The sequence below is a fragment of the Panicum virgatum genome, chromosome 5N (genome assembly GCF_016808335.1).
Source record: "Panicum virgatum strain AP13 chromosome 5N, P.virgatum_v5, whole genome shotgun sequence".
NCBI classification, from domain to species: Eukaryota; Viridiplantae; Streptophyta; class Magnoliopsida; order Poales; family Poaceae; genus Panicum; species Panicum virgatum.
Genome location: NC_053149.1, coordinates 10,856,687 through 10,877,660, shown reverse-complemented (window position 1 = coordinate 10,877,660; position 20,974 = coordinate 10,856,687). Strand labels below are relative to the sequence as shown.

At 47.7% G+C, this 20,974-nt stretch overlaps 3 protein-coding genes and 1 long non-coding RNA gene across 7 annotated transcripts; 3 read left to right on the top strand and 1 right to left on the bottom strand.

Annotated features, from left to right (window-relative positions):
• The first annotated feature begins 985 nt into the window (after positions 1-985).
• Positions 986-1,464, top strand: LOC120672103. Its single transcript, XM_039952397.1, has 2 exons — positions 986-1,119; positions 1,207-1,464. Exons 1-2 carry the CDS (start codon positions 987-989, stop codon positions 1,374-1,376), a joined length of 303 nt encoding a protein of 100 aa, XP_039808331.1. The 5' UTR covers position 986; the 3' UTR covers positions 1,377-1,464.
• Positions 1,465-10,173: 8,709 nt separating this feature from the next.
• Positions 10,174-10,876, top strand: LOC120674358. Of its 2 annotated transcripts, none has more exons than XM_039955533.1 (2): positions 10,174-10,420; positions 10,489-10,876. In XM_039955533.1, exons 1-2 carry the CDS (start codon positions 10,291-10,293, stop codon positions 10,701-10,703), a joined length of 345 nt encoding a protein of 114 aa, XP_039811467.1. In that variant the 5' UTR covers positions 10,174-10,290; the 3' UTR covers positions 10,704-10,876. The 2 variants fall into 2 exon arrangements, with proteins under 2 accessions (XP_039811467.1, XP_039811468.1); XM_039955534.1 differs by having other exon boundaries at positions 10,209-10,420; positions 10,525-10,876.
• Positions 10,877-12,060: 1,184 nt separating this feature from the next.
• Positions 12,061-15,005, top strand: LOC120675805. 3 transcript variants are annotated; one of them, XR_005675499.1, is made up of 3 exons: positions 12,061-12,763; positions 12,993-13,274; positions 14,012-15,005. It is a non-coding gene; the product is annotated as an uncharacterized LOC120675805 (long non-coding RNA). The 3 variants fall into 3 exon arrangements; XR_005675497.1 differs by having other exon boundaries at positions 12,061-12,905; XR_005675498.1 differs by having other exon boundaries at positions 12,062-12,621.
• A 4,250-nt stretch (positions 15,006-19,255) lies between these two features.
• Positions 19,256-20,732, bottom strand: LOC120675524 (E3 ubiquitin-protein ligase SINA-like 10). The gene is made up of 2 exons (XM_039956725.1): positions 20,467-20,732; positions 19,256-20,302 (listed from the first exon to the last, which is right to left on the bottom strand). Exons 1-2 carry the CDS (start codon positions 20,662-20,664, stop codon positions 19,649-19,651), a joined length of 852 nt encoding a protein of 283 aa, XP_039812659.1. The 5' UTR covers positions 20,665-20,732; the 3' UTR covers positions 19,256-19,648.
• Positions 20,733-20,974: the final 242 nt, after the last annotated feature.

The window sequence follows — 20,974 nt, the reverse complement described above, 5'->3', positions numbered from 1 at the left end:
TAGCTACGTGTAAGGCCCATGAAAGGCCCGTTGAGGCCACATTACGATGAGTGTTCTTTATGACCCGTTCCGTTGAATCGTACGCGGCTGACGGCTGACGACGACGTGCTCCGGAGTCCGGACCTCTGGAGTAACCGCGCCCGTACAGGTTGGCGATCGAGCTCATGCCGAAGCCGGCACAGAGGTGGCCGGGCTAGCTAGCCAGTCTGCTGGCCGCTGTCTGAGAGCGAGTGAGAGGGAGGAGGGTAGCTGCGGTGAGTCGGGGAGGGATCGGATGGTTCAACTCTTACGGCCGCCGGCTACATGCAGACACGGCTCCGTGCCCACCCACGTACAGCCGAGGCAGCCGCAGGTTTTGACCGGACCAGCCCGCTTGCTCGCGACGTGCTTCGTTGGGGAGCGAAGACCATCAAGATCAATCCACTGTACACACGGTACACTGCTCCACTGGAGTGAATGAATTTCTACGAAACTCCATCTGATCCTAGCAGTCAGTGTGATCAGTTAGTCACCCGTCTTTGTTCGGGGGAAAAAAAGGTTACCCTTCAGTCCTATATAAAAGGCGCTGAAGACGAAGGCAAGTACTTGCTTGACAGGGCCGTACCGGCAAATTCGAAGGTCCTGTGCGAAACTATGAACTGGACCCTAGTACCATCGTTGCGTCTGCAAGTGCCCAGTGAAATCCGGGAGGTGGAAGTGCAGACGTGACTTGTGTCGTGCCTGGCGAGCGGTTATAGTGGAAGCGAAAAAGATTGCACTGCGATCTGCAGATTTGATTGAAAGACAATGACCAAGCGGCATATTTCCTCTTCTATGACATATTTAGGCTACAGTTTGCTTCGTATTGGATCAAAATATAACTAAAACAAAATCTACTATATAACTATACCTAGTATACTCATTATATTTTGAGCCCCTAAAATTTGGGGGCTCTGTGCGGTCGCACGGCCCGCACGGGCCTAGATACGGCCCTGTTGCTTGATGCCATGGAGAGCAAGGTCCCTTCCCTGCCGGCGATGTACGTGATGTTGATGACGATGATCATCCTGGCCATCGCCGTCTCTTTCTCTTGCCCCGTCGTCGGCCACTGCACGGAGGTCAAGGCAGCCCATGATGCTGGTACGTGCGCACAGCTAACCGGCTAACAACGGAGGATCAAGTTGCTATTATTGTGGTTGATGACACGACGAATGCATCACCATGCAGGTGATGAGGCCGTGGCGCATCCGGACGGAGGCCGTCGGAGCTGGGGGCCGCCGCCGCCGCATGGCGGGACCCTGCGTAGGCCGTACAAGGGCCGGCAACCCGTGCGCCCCCCGCCCCCTCTTGCACCGCCGGCGCACGGGAAGGTCATCGGCGTCGGCCGGAGCGGGTAGTAGTAACTAGTAAACGATTAATGCCCGATTATCAACGATGGTTTATCCAAAGCTGTCCTATCGTATCGTATGTGGAGTACGTACAAATGTGATAAAACTCCTTCGGGACTAGCCTAATCAAGTTTTTTTGGGTTTCCTGATCACGTTTTGTTGCACACGTATTGGGTCCACGATGGACTAGTTTCGCACGCGGAATTGGCACTACTACGAAAACGATTTGTAGCAACGCCTCGATTTTTTAGGGACAGACCTAAATTTGACCCATTGCTACAAATAGCCGTAGACAGTGTAGCAATTCACCCGCCCTTAAAAACACCATTTGTAGGGGCGGCTCACCCCCCCCCCCACTCAACCCCCCTCCCTCCGCCCCCGCCCCTAAAAATGGACCAATTTATAGGGCGGCCGGGGGGGGGGGTGTGAGCCTCCCCTAGAAACACCATTTGTAGGGGCGGCTCACCCCCGGCAGCCCCTATAAATGGTTGTAAGATTTTTTTTGTTTTCTTGGATCCAATGAAGTTGTCTTTGTCTCTCGCTTGATTTAGATCTCGATGGTGTGGATTAGTCATAGTTTATGCGAATACCAAGTCTGTGGAGAGCACATACTTTTGAACTCTTACAAGAGGTGGATCTTCACAATTTGTTAGGGATAGGCGAATCCTCTCTAACAACTTAGCACTAGCCACACAAGTCTGAAGTCAGTTAAATTGCCATCTTGGATCCCGGGGGGCCATCACTTTGGTAAGAGGGAAGGGATCAAATATTGTCTTTGGAGGTATCGGAAGTATAGGTGACCCATTCACGAGTGGCAGGTTGTGTATATAGCCTCTCTTTCTGGCAGCGGCACAGGATTACTTTGAGTCTACAAATTCTAGAAGTATGGTGGCCCAATAGCCGGTCCAGGTAGCAATCTGTTATTCACTGACCTTAACTCGTTCTAAAAATGAAAACCAACCATTGGTTTTGGGAGACGCAATGGCTCATCATCCGAAGATTTAACATAAGTTCACATCTACACGAATAGTGTGCAATACATAGTCGCAACTCACAAACTACACAGAGATAGAAGAGTTAACAAAAGTTGAATTGAATGCCTACATTACATCATCTAACGAATATTATTCCGAAGTAAGAGGTAGTCAACATACTTAACATCGCTAATCTTGTACCCCAGGGCATCGTCAATGAAAATCAATGCATGGATAAGTGCATTGTCCTTTGTTTCACTTCAACGAGGAAGTGCTTCGCCGTAGATAATGAACATTGGTTCTGCGGTAGGATCTGGTGTGGTTCGAAATTGAAAGGAACCCTGGTAGAGACCTTCCCTTGTATGTACCGGTCCCTTCTCAGTGGAGTAATAACCCAACTGCTCCACAGCTTGACATAAAATTTCTTCTAAACTCATTGCCTCAAAGGTGTTACCAAATATATCCTGCAATGGAGATGGAATATAAATTTTAAAAAAGTGCTTTGATTAACAAAATTCACATACTATGTCACGTAGAAACTATCATAATTCTTTAAATTAACAAAATTTACTTACTATGTCATGTAGATTTTCTCGTGAAAGGCTCCCATAGAGACTTACAATATCATGTTGATTCCGTCGAAGTGCTTTGATTTTAAACCATGACAAGTCTAGAATCAGATAACCATAGCTCTCAAGTTCCAGAAGGCATGCTTTTATGGCAGTTTTTTCATAAGTCATCTGAACTAGTGATTCCTTCCCACTAGCCACTATTGCCATCATGGTACCTGAATCTTGTCTTAATGGTATCTCAAAAGAGATTGTCATTTTCTTAAATTGTAGACTTTCTGTGGTTTCCACCTGTAGAGGTGTACCACCTAGGCATTGTAGTACTTCAGTAAGCCATTTAAAATAATCGATCCGCTGCATTAGAGGCAACAAAACATTAATAAGTATCAACCATTCTTATTAATCAAGCCAAAAAAGGCTCATACTCAAAAGATGGATCTTACTATGCTTGGAGCTATAATGTTCTGTTGAGAACATGGCCTCGGTCTAGCCCTGTTGACTCTGCTGAAAATGATGCCAGGAGGGCGAGCTAGTGGCAAAGGGTAATTCTGATGCAGCACACTACCACCAAAGCCACCACTTGCCATATGCCTTCATAGAAAAATTATGCATATTTCATACACACAAATAACATGCGTTCAATTCTCAAATTTCCTAGCTAATTTCAATATCTAAATTTGCTATTCCCATACTAATTAGTTAATTTCACTAACTACATTTATTATTGTCTAACTAATTAGCCAAGTTCAATAACTACATTTCTTATTCTCAAACTACTTAGATAATTCAATAACTACATTTCCTATTCCCAATCTAAATATCTAATTTCACTAACTAAATTTCTTATTCCCAAACTAATTAGTTAATTTAATTGCACTAACTACATTTCTTATTCTCAAATTAAATATATAATTTCACTTACTAGCCAATGTTATACATAAAAAACATTAAAAGTAAATCAAGAATCTCACCTTAGCTCAAATCCAGAGCTGAAGATCCGGATCGCGGGCGCTAGATGAGCGCGACGATGGGCGGCGGAGGAGGACGACCACGGGCGGCGGAGGAGGAGCGGGTTCGGCAGGGCGGGGGTAGTAGGCGCGCGGGCGGAAGTCGTGGAGGGAGAAGGAATGACGCAGCGGGTCGGGCGCGGGAGGGGGCGCGCGGGCGGAAGTGGCCACGGGCAGGGAAGGCGACGGCGCTGGAGGCGGGGGCGGGGGGGGGGGGGGGGCGGCAGGTTACCCTCGAGCTCTCTGGAAACGAAGAAAAAAAAGGCAAGTCCAATATATATATGGAAACAAATTTATAGGGGCGGGCGGCGGCATCACCCACCCCTAAATATTGATTTGTAGGGGTGGGCCATGCCGCGAACCGCCCCTAGATATCGCTTTGTAGGGGCGGGTGACGCCCCCGCCCGCCCCTATAAATATTTTCTCAATTGTTTCTGAAAAATCATTTAATCCTAAAAAAATAGAAAATGACATATTAAAAATGTGAAATTTTCACCATTAGCATATAACAACCTGTGCCTCTGGTGAAAAATACCGAAAGTACAATTCAGGTTTTTTATTGTTTGAGTGTGTGGAAAGGACAAAGTTGCTCTTAAATTGTACGAGAGAGTAGTGACTCAGTAGTGGCTAAAGTTCGAATATATTTTCTTATTACATACAGTGCAATATAGGTTTATTAATTTTGTTGTGTTTTACACATCAAAATACGTGTATGGTAAAAATTTCTGCATTTTTGATAATGTTTATTATATTTTTCTGATTTAAAAGAATTTCAGGAATAAATGTGGAAAACTATTTTTAGGGGCGGGCTGGGGCATCACCCGCCCCTAAAATTATTTTGTAGGGGCGGGCGATGCCGCGGACCGCCCCTAGAAATCACTTTGTAGGGGCGGGTGACGCCCCCGTCCGCCCCTACAAATATTTTCTCAAGTGTTTCTGAAAAATCATTTAATCCTAAAAATTAGCAAACGACATATAAAAACGTGAAATTTTCACCATAGCGTATAACAACCTGTGACTCTAGTGAAAAATAACGAAAGTACAATTCAGGTTTTTTATTGTTTGAATGTGTGGAAAGGACAAAGTTGCACTTAAATTGTATGAGAGAGTAGTGACTTAGTAGAGGCTAAAGTTCGAACATGTTTTCTTATTACATATAGTGCAATGTAGATTTATTAATTTTGATGTGTTTTACACATCAAAATACACGTATGGTAAAAATTTCAACATTTTTTGATAATGTTTACTATATTTTCTGATTTAAAAGAATTTTCGGAATAAATTTCAAAAACTATTTTTAGGGGCGGGCGAGGCCGCCACCCGCCCCTACAATGCCCCTAGAAATATATTTGTAGGGGCGGTTGCTGCGCCCACCCGCCCCTACAAATCGAGCTCATATAAATATCTAAGGGCTTAGAAAAATTTTCACACACTCCTGGCGCGCGTGAGAAGACGCTGGAAGGCTTCCAAAATTTTCGGTCCTCCCCCGCCGCCGCAACCCTGCCGCCGCCGCCCCCGCCAACCCCGCGCCGCTCCCTAGCTTAGATCCTCCTCCTCGCCGCCGCCTTCGCCCCCGCTGGCCTGCGTCCTCCTCACCGCCCCCTCCGCCCCCGCACCACTCCCTCCGCCGCCTCCGCCGCGTCGCCCCCGCGCCGCTCCCTCCGCCGCCGCCCCCTCGTAGATCTGGCGCCTCCTCTCCATCTCTCCTCGCCGCCGCGTCCGCCGCCTCCCCGTGCCTCCTCCCCGCCACCTCCTCCACCGCCGCCTCCCCGCCACCTCCCCGCCACTTACTCCCCTCCGTGTCCGGCTCCTCCCGCTGCCGCTACCCCAAGCCGCGGCGCCACCCCACCCGCTGCCACCCCAAGTCGCGGAGCCACCCCATCCTCAGGGGACCAACCGATGGCACATGTCAACTATAAACACTTGACAATCTTTGAGGAACAAGAGTTCAACTTGCACGCCCAGGTTTTCGCCGGCCTCTTAATAATTACTAAGTTTCCTCCATGTCCGCATATTCAAGTAGAAGTGCCCCGTTCTGTCAGTCGCCGCGAGCTACTGCGAGTGTTAAAGAAAAACACTGGGATAGAGCTTCCGCTACAGAATGTCTTACATTTGTTCGGTGATTATGGGCTGCTAACCCGAACATTCGAAGAAGCCACTCGCATCATGAGTTGTCCATACATCCAAGTTGACAACCATGTCCTTGCGATCCTAGGATGGACGCCCGACTATAGTTCCACTACTTTATTCTTGGATGAGTCTATTCCAGTAGAGCACCAGATAGAAGGTAGACAACAACGTCCACAAGGAAATAACGTACCACTTAGTCTTCTCATATCTGAAATGCCACCACAATTATTTCTGCAGTGTCAAACGATATTACATAGAATCTTTGCGAACATATGTAACCTTCGCGACATCCAAATGAGGCAAGTGGATTTCTCAATCAGGACGCACACATTCGCTCCAAGGAACACTATACCTAGTGTTGTACATGTAGCCGTCCGCGGAGTTCAGACAGAGGGGGTTCCTACTTGAGCATATGACCACTTCGGATTCGTGCTGATGTTCTTCCACCGGGCAACCCAATGGCAATCCAGTTAGCCGCGAGCACGAACGGTAGTTACAAAAGACCATTGCTCCATTAATGTGAAACTATTCCGTCTAACAATTGTCACTCTTCCTGTAGCATCAAGCAACTTTCCACCTCGATACACGCTGTACCCGCAACCCCAAGGTGACCAGGGTGCGGGGACTTCTAGACAAGGAGGTGGACATGAAGCACGTCGTCTGCAATTACGTATGGTTCAACTTGTCTATACATTGCCCATAACTACATACTTAAGCACAAAAACAATCCGTAAACTACAATACCTCATGCACATTCTCATGCAGATCTGATTGAAGAAGAAGATTCGCCTCCTCAAGAGAAACGGGGATCTGGTTCCACCGAAATAATGGAGATGCCACCGAGCACACTATTGGATCACACACAGCCAATGGACGTTGCGGAGGATGACCAGGAAGAATCCAACCACGACGAAGAATTACTATGGTACAGTTATTACTCCAATCATTATGTATTCAACTATCCAACTAAAACAAAATAACTTGTTCAGCTGTCGTTTTGCTAACACAACTCTTTTACAGCTCTGGAGAATAATAATTACAAAGATGAGGAGACACTGGAAGCGGCAAGCACTCAAGAAAGTTGTGCCTGATGCCACGACTACGTGCCCATCCTCTGTCGTACCCACGAAGCAACACCGCAGTCGCCGCCGTGAGACTCTCGTTGCACAATGTGTGCTTGTATCATTTCACTTTGTATGTGGTAGTAAGAACTAGTAGCTACTTGTATGGATTGAATATTTTGTTTGTTGTAATGTATGGACTTCTATCATTTACCGTGCGGATGTAATGTATGGACACATAATTTTCGCCCCTAGTATGGACTTCTATCTTAGTAATACGCGTATGGTATAAATTTCAATTTTTTTATATTGTTTATTATATTTTCTGATTTAAATGATTTTTTTGATTAGTATGGAAAATGATTTTTAGGGGCGGGTGGGGGTCACCCGGCGGGTGGGGGGGTCACCCGCCCCTGCAAATAGTTTTCTAGGGGCGGGTGACATCCCCACCCGCCCTTGTAAATTACAGGGGCGGGTGACCCCCCCACCCGCCCCGCCATTTTTAGCTGCAAAAAGCAGGGGCGTTTACGCGGTCCGTCTCTAAAAATGTATTTTCGTCCGCCCCTAATAATCATTTTTGCAGTAGTGTGGGCATTCCTAATCCCTAGTGATTAGATACTATTAATAAAAGAAAAGGGTTTTACAAAGAATTATAAAGAAAGAAAAGAAAATCATTCTATGATGTCTGCGAAATGTTTCTTATTTGCTCTATGGATAACCATGGCAGAGGAAAATGGCGCTTCGGCGTTGGTGTGTAACATTAGTCGCTTGCTTAGTTGCTTGATTGAGGGACAGCTTCATCTCGGACCAAATAATATAATTTTAGTCCAGCATCGACTTAATTATCGTGTTCCATCCTTGCGTGAACAAACCGAGGTGTTCATGACACGTGAGTGGGCCGAAGTCCATTAGATGTAACGGTGCTAACAAGGTAAGAAAAGGAGCCCATTTGGCTGGGGAAGACTAACTCCGGCCTCCGGTCACAACAGTAAACAAACACCGGGAGACATGCCAGTTTTTCGCGGTTTTTTTATTTTTTTTATTTTTTATTTTCGTTTTTTATAAAAATATATTTTCGTTTTCGAAATTTACAGAAATATACCCCGGCCGCCCCGTTGCCGGGACCTGGTCGGCCCGCTGCGGGGCTGCAGGTGCTTTTGTGCAAAAACTTTTGCGAAAATATTTACGCGCAAGTCTCTGGGGGCCGGTCGCCCGGCAGCGGGGCGGCCGGTCCCCCAGGCCGCCCCGCAGCCGGGCGACCGGCCCGGCGCCCGTACCAACAAGACTTCTGATTAGTTTTAAATACGAGTTTAGATAAAACGTTTTCTCAGTGGTCCCAACCGATAGGTCCCAACCCATAGGTTGGTAAGCGCTTGTGCGGGACAGCACATCTCGATCCTCGAGCAACATAAATTGGATCCCATTGGTTGCACTCTGGCTGCAGTCTGCAGATGATGCTTCAAACGTGGGCCTTGTTTGGTTAGAGTGTAGAAAAGTTTTGATGAGAGAGAAATGAAGCTTTGACCACTAATTAGTGGTATTAAATAAAGTCTAATTACAAAATTACCTCCACAACTGCGGTACTGTAGCAGTTGCTCTAGCTAATGAGGCTTTTGACCGTACGATTAGAGGATGATTGAGCGCGGTTACTGTAGCATCACTGTAGCCAATCATGATGAAACTTGGCTCATTAGATTCGTCTCGAAAAATTACACCCATTTCTAAAAAGGTTTTGCAAATAAACTTCGTTTAGTACTTCATGCATGCATTCGTCTTTTTGTGCAAAAGTTTTCGTGGTTTTAACCAAACATGGCCGTGGATTCCAGGTCGCAGCGACGCACCGGCAGCAGCATCGTGCTGCAGTGTTGAGCGTCGCTGGTGACCGGAGGAAATAATAATGCGAGCGAACAGCACAGGAAGCACGCACGAAAGGGCGAAGGCAAACCACTGGTGGTATTTTTATTCGGTTTATGCTACTACACAAGAGTACATGACGGGTTTTTTTTTTGGCACACACTCCTTGCATCTCGCGGCTTCACAAAGCAAGAGGCGTGGGTGGACCACTTCGCATCAGTCACTCGTCGTGGTTCCATCGGGTGGCGGCACACCTGCTGGGCACACATGGCAGCTCAGCTCAGTCCTCGTGGGAGAGCCGGCCGCCCCGCTGCGGGGCGACCGGCCCTTAGGGACCTGCACGCAAATATTTTCGTAAAAGTTTTTGCACAAAAATCTCTGCCGCCCCGCAGCGGGGCGACCAGGTCCCGGCCGCCCGGCAGCGGGGCGGCCGGGGTATATTTTTGTGAATTTCGAAAACAAAAATATATTTTTGTAAAAAACAAAAACAAAAAATAAAAAAAACCGCCCAGTTTTTCTCAATTGGGCCCCGGATCGCTTAGGCAGTCGGGGCCGTCGTCGCCATCGAAACAGCCCAACAATCGCTTGGCCTTGGCGACGATGCTTCCAACTCACGTCGGTGGTGATTTCCTTGGGCACTGTCGATGAGCTCGTGGAGTTAGTTCTTCTACGAAGGAAGAGCTCGTCGTTGGTTGCAGCTTCATCGAGCTCAGTCTTTACTGTCTCAGGTACCCTGTCACGCGTGGAGCCACAATGGGAGGTGACGTCTCTCGTCGCACACCGTATTCTCTGATCTTCGGTGATCTCTCAAAGGACGCGTTTTGTGTTTTGATTGTGTATAGTTGTAGGTCTGTTGGTGTATGTAGGGAGATGTTTCGGATTCGAGTACGTCTCTATGTATGCGAACAGATACTACAATAATATTTTCAGTTTGAGAGGAATCAAAAACTGAAGTGCCTATCATGTGCGTCCGCGCAAGGAGAGGACGACGACGCATGACCGTGACGGAGCCCGACCCCGCAGCCGCAGCCTCTGACCGGGTCTTCCGCCTTTTCCCTTCGCTCACGCAGGCACACGTTGCTCCGAGCGGTAGCTAGCTAGTGGACGAGTGGACGAAGACCATAAAGATCAATCAATCCATTGTACACTTATACTGCACCTCCGGCCAGTGGTCGTCTATGGTGTATGGTCAACTGGCGTTGACTCCATCGGACTCGAGTAGTATAAAAGGGGCTTAAGGTGATGGAGAAGACGAAGAGGACGACTAATTAAGGAGGCTAGCATCCGACCCCCACCACTTAATTATCCTGGCACTTGTGCAGACGGCCATGGAGAAGAAGAAGAAGAAGCTCCCCTTGTGCCTCGACTCCCTCCCGGCGATGCGCGCGCTGGTGGTGCTAGCGATCGTACTGCTGGCCATCACCACCCCTTGCTCCGATGTTCAAGCAGCAGCCCACGGTACGCACAGCACGCACGAGAAACTGAAGAAATAGCAGAGTGGTTAAGTTCGTTGGTGTCTTTTGCTGATGATGACGATGGAACTGACTTGTGCGTGCACTCAGATGATGCAACTGTGGCTCATCCCGACGGATCCCGTGGTGGCCGGTGGCCGCCGGCGCCGTTCGGCAACCCCGCGCGCGGGTACGACGTTCCGCCGCCGCCGCAGCAGCAGCAGCGGGGGCGCCGCCTCCTGCACCGCGCCGGCGGGAGGTCGGGCGCCGGAGCTGGTAGGGACGAGTAACGTCTACAATTACTCATCACCATGTTGTGCAAATTGTCTTGTGCACTGTGGATGCATGTCTATGGTTTATGGAATTATGAGTGAGTATGTATTATCGGACATAAATAATCCTCATTCAGAATCACATGGTAATAATTAAGTCGGTGGAGTATTTCTTCCTTGGGAGGCTGAGATATAGCTTTGTTCAGTATCACCTTAATTTCGCTTGATCTGGTCCGTTCACATCGGAGGAGGAACATACGTACGCACGTCAGTAACGACCAGCAATCTGTTCATGAGCCGAAAGTCAAATATCGAGGACTGTAACGCAAGATAGATAGAAAGCTCAGGAGAAGATGGGACGGGACCAAACCACATTAAAAGTGTTAGCAGGCGTGCAGATTGACAAAAGGTGGTTGGAACTTTGCCTCTCTCTCCGAACTGAATTGAGCTAAAATTTTAGAGGGGATGTTATCTTTTATGACAAGTTTTTTCTGTATTATCTTAGGATAAAATTAAAGATGCAACTGGGTACCCAACAAAATTTTTAGATTAGTTTGATATATTTTGGGTCATTGGGTCAACCCAAAAATTGATAAAGTGAACTAGAATGATATTTTACGTAAATAATTTGGGAGGAGAATTGAATTAGAGTGGCATGCCATCGTAATTAATTAGCTGACCCAAAGAACATAATTGGGTACCCACTTCACCACTTGCATCCTTAGTTGCACCTAGAAGACTGGGATGCTAAGGAGTGTATTTTCTGATCCTAAGGATAAGGAGTCAAAGGATTCTTTTCATTATTGGTAGAACTTTAGATACTTTGTCAATTCATGGTGTTCTCTGAAATGTGCTTCCGAAAGATGTTTTCCATTGTTAGTATTGATGGGTGCTCAAATGGAGATCACTGTAATATATAGCCCAACTATTCTATCTATGTTTAGTAAGTAATACTTTTGAGGAAACACTTGCCACTATGATGATCGGTTATCTTTTGAGAACCTTATGGCTGCAAGCTATATAGTTTTCCGTTCTTTTGTCTTGAATATTATAAACCTACTATGATGATCTCTACTCACATTTGGATCAGACTTCTAAGCTTTTGCCTAAGGTGTTCCGATAGTCATAGAATCTAATATAGCGTTATTATATATATATAGTATTGATATATGGACCCCGGGGTTCAAATACGATTCAGTCCCCAACGAGCCGAACGCAGACAGGGAAAGGAGAAGCCGACCCATCGGCTCGAGGCCGCCCGCGTACAGGAGCACCGGCTCGGGAGCCCGTTTGGTTCGTCCGTGCACCCAGCCTCCCACCTCCGCCCGACGGTTTCGCGGTCGCCGTTCTCCAATCCCCACACCGCCGCCCGCCACCCCCCCCACCCATCCCACCGCCACCTCCCCCACCTCCCGGCGGTTACCAGCTCCTCCTCCTGACATGCCGCTCCGCAGCTCCTCCATCGACCCCGCTGCTCCAATTGCTTCGCGAGGCCGGGAGCATTTCGTCGCGTTGCCATCCCGAGTTCAACGCCGGCGTCGCCATCCCGAGTTCACCGCCGGCGTCGCCATCCCGAGTTCACCGCCGGCGTCGCCCAGTTTCTTCAACCTCTGTGAGCGGGCCGCTCTCTCACCCGTCGGCGCGGTGGCCGTCACCTCTGCAGCGGAAGCTCCCCTCCCGCCTAGCGACCTCCTCTCCGAGCTCTCCTTCACTGCCGAGAAAGCCCGTTATCCCGAGCTAACCTTCACTGGCGGATATCCTCGGCGCCGGAAGGGTCCTTCCCCCACTGGATTCCTCCTCGCCTGGGAATCCCGTCCTGCCGTCACCTGATCCTCATCCGCGTGCGGCGGACGATCCCCTCCCGCTGGGCGCCCTCCTCCCCGCCGGGGAATCCTGTCCCGCCGACACCTTCTCCTCCGGTCGGCCACTCTCAAACGTGAGTTTGTCCTCACCTTTCCTTCGTGTGACCAGGCCGCCGCGCAGACCAACCCGCACTTCCTCCGGTCTGTACGACCAAGCTGCGCAGGCCAAGCCACCGCGCGAATGCTACTTCTTCCTCGCTCCACTCCTCTCTCGCGGTATGTATGGCCGAGCCGCCGTCATTGCCGGACTTGCCAACCTCCCCCCACCGACAATCCTGCCCCTCTCCAACCTACTTTATCGACGCTTGTTCAGTAATACACCCCCACAGTACATGTGTAGCTGATTACCCAGTTCTATGTCAGTACGAACAGCTAGCTATATATCGAAATTTCATGATTCTATCCTACAGTACATGTGTAGCTGATTACCTGTTCATGTGGACAGGATATCAATGGAAGGCTCCTTACTGTAAATAAAACAGCTCCTAGAGGCTCTCGTGTGGAAAGACCTCCCAGACAATTTGGTGGTCCTTTCAGGATTTATGTGGGCAATCTGCCATGGCAAGTGGATGACTCTAGATTGGTGCAGTTGTTCAGCGAGCATGGCAAAGTGGTTGATGCCAGAGTTGTCTATGACCGAGAATCTGGGCGTTAGCGGGGATTTGATTTTGTAACTATGGCAACGCAGGATGAATTGGATGATGCTATTGCTGCCCTTGATGGACAGGTCAGTGTCGATTCCCTGCCATTTGCATAACCATAGTAACTGGATGGAGCAAATTTGGTAGTACTGAAATGATCAGTATCACAGTGAGGCTGAGGCAATGCTATCTTTTCCTTTTTCTCTAACCTGGCCAAATTAAGGTTCAGTATCACAGTGAGGCTGAGGCAATACTATCTTTTCCTTTTTCTATAACCTGGCCAAATTAACATACCATTGTTTGTTTTGTAGATCTGTTTGGTATAAGGTACTGATTTTGTAGATCACTGAAAACAAACATTTGCACAAAAAGAGCTGTAGGTTTCAGACAATACCATTGCATTCAGGTTTTTGAAAACTGCCAGGCTTTAGCATCTGACATTCTGACTTTACTCCAAGGCTTTTCTGAATCAGATGCATGATGCATTCCATCATGTTTCGTACAATTCTTAGATGTGGAAGATGGTGCTGCTGAAGCAGCCTCTACAGATTGCATTGCCTCCTTAGCACGCTTCAGATTCTCTGTGCATACTCGATGAAAAACCTATTACATCGATGGATGTCCAGATATGATAGCTTTCACCGTTGCAAAATCCTATAGAATTTCTCTTGACCATTCTATTCATATGTGTGTCCTTTTTTAAAAAAAAACATGCCTACTATATCCTTTTGAGCATCTAAGCATCACCACATCTTTTTTCTGCGTGTTGATGACTGGCTATAACTTTTAGATTAAATGGTCTTTGACATCCTACTTTTATTAGGATGATGGTACTCAGCGTTTGGAGGTTGTCAGGGCTCGTAATGCAGATGGCTCTATTTTACGCCTAGCAAGTGAGGACTTTGAGAAGCAACCTGGACCATGTGGATGTGAATGCTCAATCAGGATTATCTAACAAATCTTGAACTGTATGTGATGCTGCTAGCAGGAAGGATATTAATTGTAAGATATTTTTTCTGCAGATACTTGGACTGAGGAGATCCGAATGGACTCTTCCAACAGGCACTAACTTAACTATTGTTGTTGGTGGTGAGGTAATTACTCATAATTTTTCCTGGTTCGATTGAACTATTTGCACATTGATAAGTGCCCATTTCATTATATTTATTGTTTTATCTTTGTGTAATCTGAATAAGCTGTTTAAAGTGATTCCAGAAAATTTTGATCAAACGGCCAAGAAATGGTGGGCCATTCCTTTGTTTTGTTCTTATGGTTGAGTATTCCTGATACAATCTGTTACGTGTGTTTATTGTTTTTCATCCAAGCAAGTGATTATTTGATACTTCTCCTTGATCCATATATTTTACTAGATATTTGAGAAATGTCAGATTCACATTTAGTTTGATATTTTGATATTGCATTGGTTTGGTTAAGCAATAGATCGATTTTTATGGTTTTTTGTATTCTCCTTTGAGCCAAATCCGATGGCTTGGATTCCATGAGACACTTGCATAGGCTAAGGAAAACCAGGATGAGAGCAGTGCCACATCAGCGATGTACAAGCGGGTGCTCGTGCAGGTGCCCGCTGCTGTACTTCATTGTGCTCAAGATGACGGAACCCATCTATGAATACCAGGAGGCTTCAGTCAGTAATATTATTTTTATCATTTGTTTACTTCTGTTGCAAAGAAGGAGCATCTTGTAAACGGTTGAGGAAGTTCAAGCTGAGTTTTATGAGGCTATGCCTTGAACTAATTTGGAATTGTGTACCGAGAAGGAACTTGATATCCTATTGCCAACTTATTTTCCTGTGTTCATACATGCGTCCATGTTTCACGTGTATGGATGCATTCTGGGTTTCGAAGCATAAAAAAATGTCTTTGGTGAAAAAAAGGTTGATGATTAGAAATATGTGCTTTGACTGATTCATTTTAAATGAAAATCCGTCACAAATACAAGTCACATCTTTAAGGTTCAGTCTGAGAATTTTTCCCCTCACTAGTCACAATATAAAATTTGGGTTTCGAAGCATAAAAAAGCTACATGTTCAAACCATGGTTCCTGGGACGTCGTCTCGTCAAAAAACACTAGGCTAAAACAAACTAAAAGAACGTGACAAAAAACACACCTAAAAAAGGCAAGAAAAAGGAACTGACCACGTGAATTGGAATGGAAAAAGAGAAAAAAAAGAAAAAACCTGCTCGGGGAAGACCGTCTCATGCGCGTGCCTAGCTCCGTCGTGTAGGCTGGGCTGGGCTGCTGTCGGATAGGTCTGGGTACCAAATAACCATTTGGAACCCGGGGTTCAAATAGTGGTGCCCTATATATATATATATATGAAGACGTGTCCGTCAAACATAAATAGATTTTGTTCTCCAAGTGATCACTGCAGGCGCCCCAAGGGCGCCAAATGTTCTAGTAATAATCAATAAAGGGTATCGCTCGATCTCCGGTGACAGAAGGTTCAGAGCTGCTCTCATTTCTCAACAAAGGAGCAGCTCGAGTAGTGCGGGCCGGGTGCTCAGCGTGACTTCGTGCGTCTGGTGTGAGCGACTAACGAGTCAAACTTGCGATGGACATGCTCGAGAATGCTTGTGGACTACCTACCGTGTGGATAGGGTGTGAGCGCCGCAGCTTTTGGACCCGGATTGGCTTTGCTCACAGCCGACACAATTAGGGATGGCACCCGCGGATGCTGGTGCGGGTTTGACGAAAACCCGTCCGTAGGCAAATCCGCGGGGTTGGGAAAAACCCGCTCGCAGGCAGACCCGCGGGTGCATTTTTGCACCCGCACCTGCAGCAGAGGGTTTCGGACCCCACGGGTGTGGCAATAAATATAATAAAAAATGCACAAATTTATCAATATAAACAGTCAAACAATACATTTCTATAAGTAACAAGGGTAAACTAACACCAAATTCATAAGTTCAAAGTAATAAAGACAAACTAACAATGGATCCACAAGTTCCTATGCTCATTTTATAGTTAGTATAGTTAGACTGGGCTTTACCTAAACAGGCTAGACTGAGATTTTTTTTTGTGTTCGGATGGGTGCGGGTCCACCTGCGGGTCGAATCTCAAACCCGCACACGCACCCGCAATATGCGGGTGCGGGTCCACCCACACATGGAATACCGGATCCGCACCTGCACCCGTCGGGTCTAAAATCTGCGGATACCCGCATCCGCGGGTGCAATTACCATCCCTAGACACAACGTGTGCTTCGACCGACAGCGAACTCCACCATCATCAAGTGACAAGATCATCACTAGCTTGTTGATCCTGGTATTAAGCTAGCACCACGTACGCTTAATCCTAACATGAAGGAGTTTTCTCCTTATCGCCCATCCCCGCCGGTATAGGTTCCCAAATGGGCGGCTCAGCCCGGCCCTAGCCTAGTTTGGCCCGGCCTAATTTGGCTCACTCGATGGCCATTTCGTGCCGGGCCGGGCCAGCACTATGGACCAACCACTCAGCCCAAGCCCATCCCAACAACCATTTTATAGTGCTGGGCCAGCCGTCCAACTAGCCCATAGTGCCAGGGCCGGTCCTGACCCTATTTTTCATAATAAACCCCACGTCTGATCAAGAATTTGAATCTAAACTCAAATACAACATTCAAAATCTCATATCAAGATCACATATCAAGTAATATGACAACAAAGACAATATGTATAAAGGTATCGTAGATCAAATAATCACATAATCTCATCATATTTCACAGATCATCCTACAAAATCGTGCTGAGTCGTGCTAACCCCAAAAATCGTGCCGTGCCGGGCCGGCACTATGGGCTGAAGCCGCGGCCTAGGCACTGGCCCGTCTATCGTGCTGCCCGGGCACTACGCTTGTCGTGCCGGACCGGGCTAGGGCCGTGCCTTGGGCTGCCCATCGTGCCTGGCCCATTTGGACAACTATACCCGCCGGCAATGATGTTCGCGTGCTGATGACGATCGTGTTGGCCGCCATCGCCATCTCTTGCTCCGTCGTCCAAGGCTCTTGCTCGGAGGTCCGCGGTGATATCAACCCCTAGCTAGATTATGCAAGCAAGCAAGGCCCCCCGCCAACGGTGACATTGCCGACTCTGCTCTCTTAAATAACATCTATATATATATATATATATATATATATATATATATATATATATATATATATATAAACCGGATGTGGATCATATTCTCTTACATCTAGCTAACACGGATTGTTGGATCGGAGAAACTCAAAAAACCTTTGATGCTGCTTAATTTCCTACTAGACAGTGTTTTGATGGTGTTCCTGTGCAGGACGAGCCCTCAGAACCAGCAAAGAAGATGGTTGCTGAGTATTTTGATGGTAACTTTAGCGTCAAATATTTGGAGGCAGCTAGAGAGCTCTTCCCTTCCCTGCGGAATGGGAGGCTTTCGCAAGTCCAGCTGGTTGCATGTAGGGATGATTGAGTAGTAGTTGCTCTTCTGCTTCTCTACCCCTTTTAGGTTTCTTTATGTTTGATGTAAATTACAACCGCGTACTCTAGTATGTTGCGAGAGTGCTAGTCGCTCCACATCGTTATAAGAAATTTTGTTTTTCATCATCTTCTTAATACAATGAAACGCAGTTCTCCTGTGTTTTCGAGAAAAAATTTCCTACTAGACTACTAGTGAAATTGATTAAGACGATGATAACGGTACGTATGCGTGCAGATGCAATTAATAGTACTGCCCAAATCCTGACGGAGCGCGTGAGCGGACGCCGCCACCGGCGCCGCATGGCCATGACCTCCTCCGCTCGCGCCGGTGCCTGCACGGAGCGGGCGAAGGCAGCCGGCGTGCGCCATCTCCTCCGGCGCCACATAGCCACCCCTATCAGCATTCGCGTCCGGGAAAGCCCACACACGGGAAATGATCAGGCCTTCTATTCCAAGGCCAGCTGGCTCGGGCCGTTTCGGGCGCCCGCACTATGGAAAGAAAATGTAAAACACGTTTCGGGCTAGGCCTGGTTTGTTTCAGTAAGTCGATCATGCTAGCCCTTTCAGGTCGGTCGTAGATAGAATTTGGGCAATGGGTAAGGTGGGCCGGGCCTAAAATACTGTCAGCTTGTTCAGTTGGCTGCTGGTAGCAGGCAGCGAGCAGTAGACTGCAAGAGTGCAAGAGGACGTATGAAAATCTGCGTTGTGTACTTGTTTTTTTTTCTTTTTGGAATTTGAACATGAAGCAAATTTGAACACTTTATATATCCGTAGCTTTCTCCTCAGCGATTGTGGAACACGCTGCTCACTTGTCCGGAGGCCGACTGGCCAGAGGCCAGAGGGGGCTGGACGCCTATTGTATAGAGGGCCTGGTGGAGCTCCAAGATCCAGCAGCGACTAGAGGGCCAAATGGCCAATCGCAAATGCAGGCAGGAGGGAGGAGCATGAGCCAAGCCAACCCGCTTTGTCGTTGCAACCGGATGGAGGAAGCTTTAACTGAAAACCCACAAAAAATCCCTGGTTCATGATCACTTGATTAGGAATTTCATTTCTTACTGCAGTGGCCTAATGGGGATCTGATACAACCATGCCAGAATCATGAAATGATCCAATTTGACGGTCACGTAGCGCAGGAATTATTCATTCATGTGTGTATGCAAGAGACAGGACCACCGTATGCACCTTTCAGATCACCATTAGGCCACTGGAGAATTATTCATCATTCATGTGTGCATGCTAAAATGGAACCGCATCAGTAGGAAAATTTGGGCCTTGTTTAAATGCGAAAAATTTAGGATGCTAAAATGGAACCGCATCAGTAGGAAAATTTGGGTCTTGTTTAAATGCGAAAAATTTAGGGTGTAAAATACTATAACACTTTTGTTTATATTTGATAATTATTGTCGTCTCACAAATTATAGTCAAACTATATAATTAATTATTTTATTTAGCTACATTTAATATTTTATGCACAAAGATTCGATGTGACGAAAAATTTTATAAAATTTTAGAATTTTGAGTGCATCTAAACAAGGCATTGACATTAATAATGTGAACCACACCCATGGCCGCACAATCACAAAATGATCCAATTGGCAGCGTCACATATCGCAGGAATTCATGTGCGCATGCAAAATACAGGACCACCGTGGCTTTCATCAGTTCCCCATTACTGAAAACACCAAGCTCAGGAGCTTCAAACAAGCACTGCTTGCGGTTTGGCAAAGATAAGCACCAAGACCAGTTGCTGATCAGCCAAAGCAACTGCAAACTTACTCCTAGCTACTACAGTACTACTAGCAATACTACCCTGCCTAGTTGGCCAGTTCTTTACAAAAGCTTCTTGAACATTAGCATAGACAGCAGGCATCTAGTGCAACAAAAGCATGCTTGATAATTAGGACCACGCTCAGGAAGAGATCATGAGCACCAACGTTGAACAACTACTAAGAAACCTGATGATAAACTAAGCACGAAACAGTTGCAAGAACGCCTGGACGAACAGCTGAGACCTCGTCAACCGATGCGGATGCTGACGGCGACGCTGCCGAACGGCCCCCAGTCGGCGTCTGGCACGAAGAGGAACTTCTTGGCCTCGAACCCCTCCAGCTCGCGGATGCACGGCGCCGTCGCCGCCAGCGAGAGCTCGCCCGGCTGGCAGCCGCGCACCTCCATCTTGTAGCTTATCTCCCCGTTCCCCTCGGGGCGCGGCCCGAGGCAGACCAGGGAGAGGGAGCGGCCCGCCAGGACGCCGCCGCCATTGAGGAGCAGGAACACGCTCCCCAGGCCGGTGGCGTCGGGGTTGCGCTTCTGCACCAGAACGCGGAACGGGTCGCCCTTGCGGAGCGTCACCCTCGTGGCCCGGAGGAAATTGACTGTGTCGTCGTGGTCGTCCAGGAGGTGGGCGTGCAGGTCCAGGCCGACGTAGCTGCAGGCGTCGATGGGGCAGCCGTACGGCGCGCGAGGGCAGGTCTCCTCGTGCCGCCGCTTCTCGACGTACTTGACGACCTCCGCGCAGCCGTACTTGCTGAACTTGCAGACCGTGTTCATCTCGGCGAGTATGTTCTCCACCGGGCGGCAGCGGATGTCGCCAATCGATTGGTCGCAGCACCAACATTTTCGATTAATACGGAGACAACACTTACCGCAGGCGGCATGACCATTGCTACACTGGAGAGATTAGAACAATTGGATTGGGTTACACGAACCATCAGAATAATGCTGGAGGCCACAATCCAAAGGCAGTTGTTGCCGTACTGAAACTACTAGTGTGTGTGTGTGTGTTTTTTTTGAAAAGATCTGACACTACTAGTGTTGCAAGCAACAATGCTTACCATAAAAACCTCAGACTCATACGGCATAAAACAAATGCCGCAGTCGACGGATTGAGCATCCGGGTCCATCCAGATGTTCTTCTCCACCACCTCTTCGTCGTCATCGCCTTTCCTCCCCGTTGAAGGATTTTTGCTTGGCGAAGACCACGACGCGGGCGCCGGCGGCACCCTGGTCCTCTTGGCGCTCTTCTTGTTCATCCTGATCTGAGGTAGAGCTTCGTGGGGGAAGAGAAGACTCAGAAGAGACGGTGGAGAGATCGGTGAATGCGAGGAAGGTTTTTTGTGGTTTGAAATGGGTCAGTGGGTTGCGTATTTTTTTTGATCGAACGTACCTGTATTAACCATGAAAATACCGTACAAAGACCAACACGCGTACAAGTACATTCTGGCAAAGAACAGAGGAAAGCTCTACCGCCAGACTTTTAGCACAAAGGCCCTTGGAAAAAAGAAAGAAAACAACTAGAACCCTAGAACCTTTGCACGCCGGATTGCACCGCCATCCGCCGGC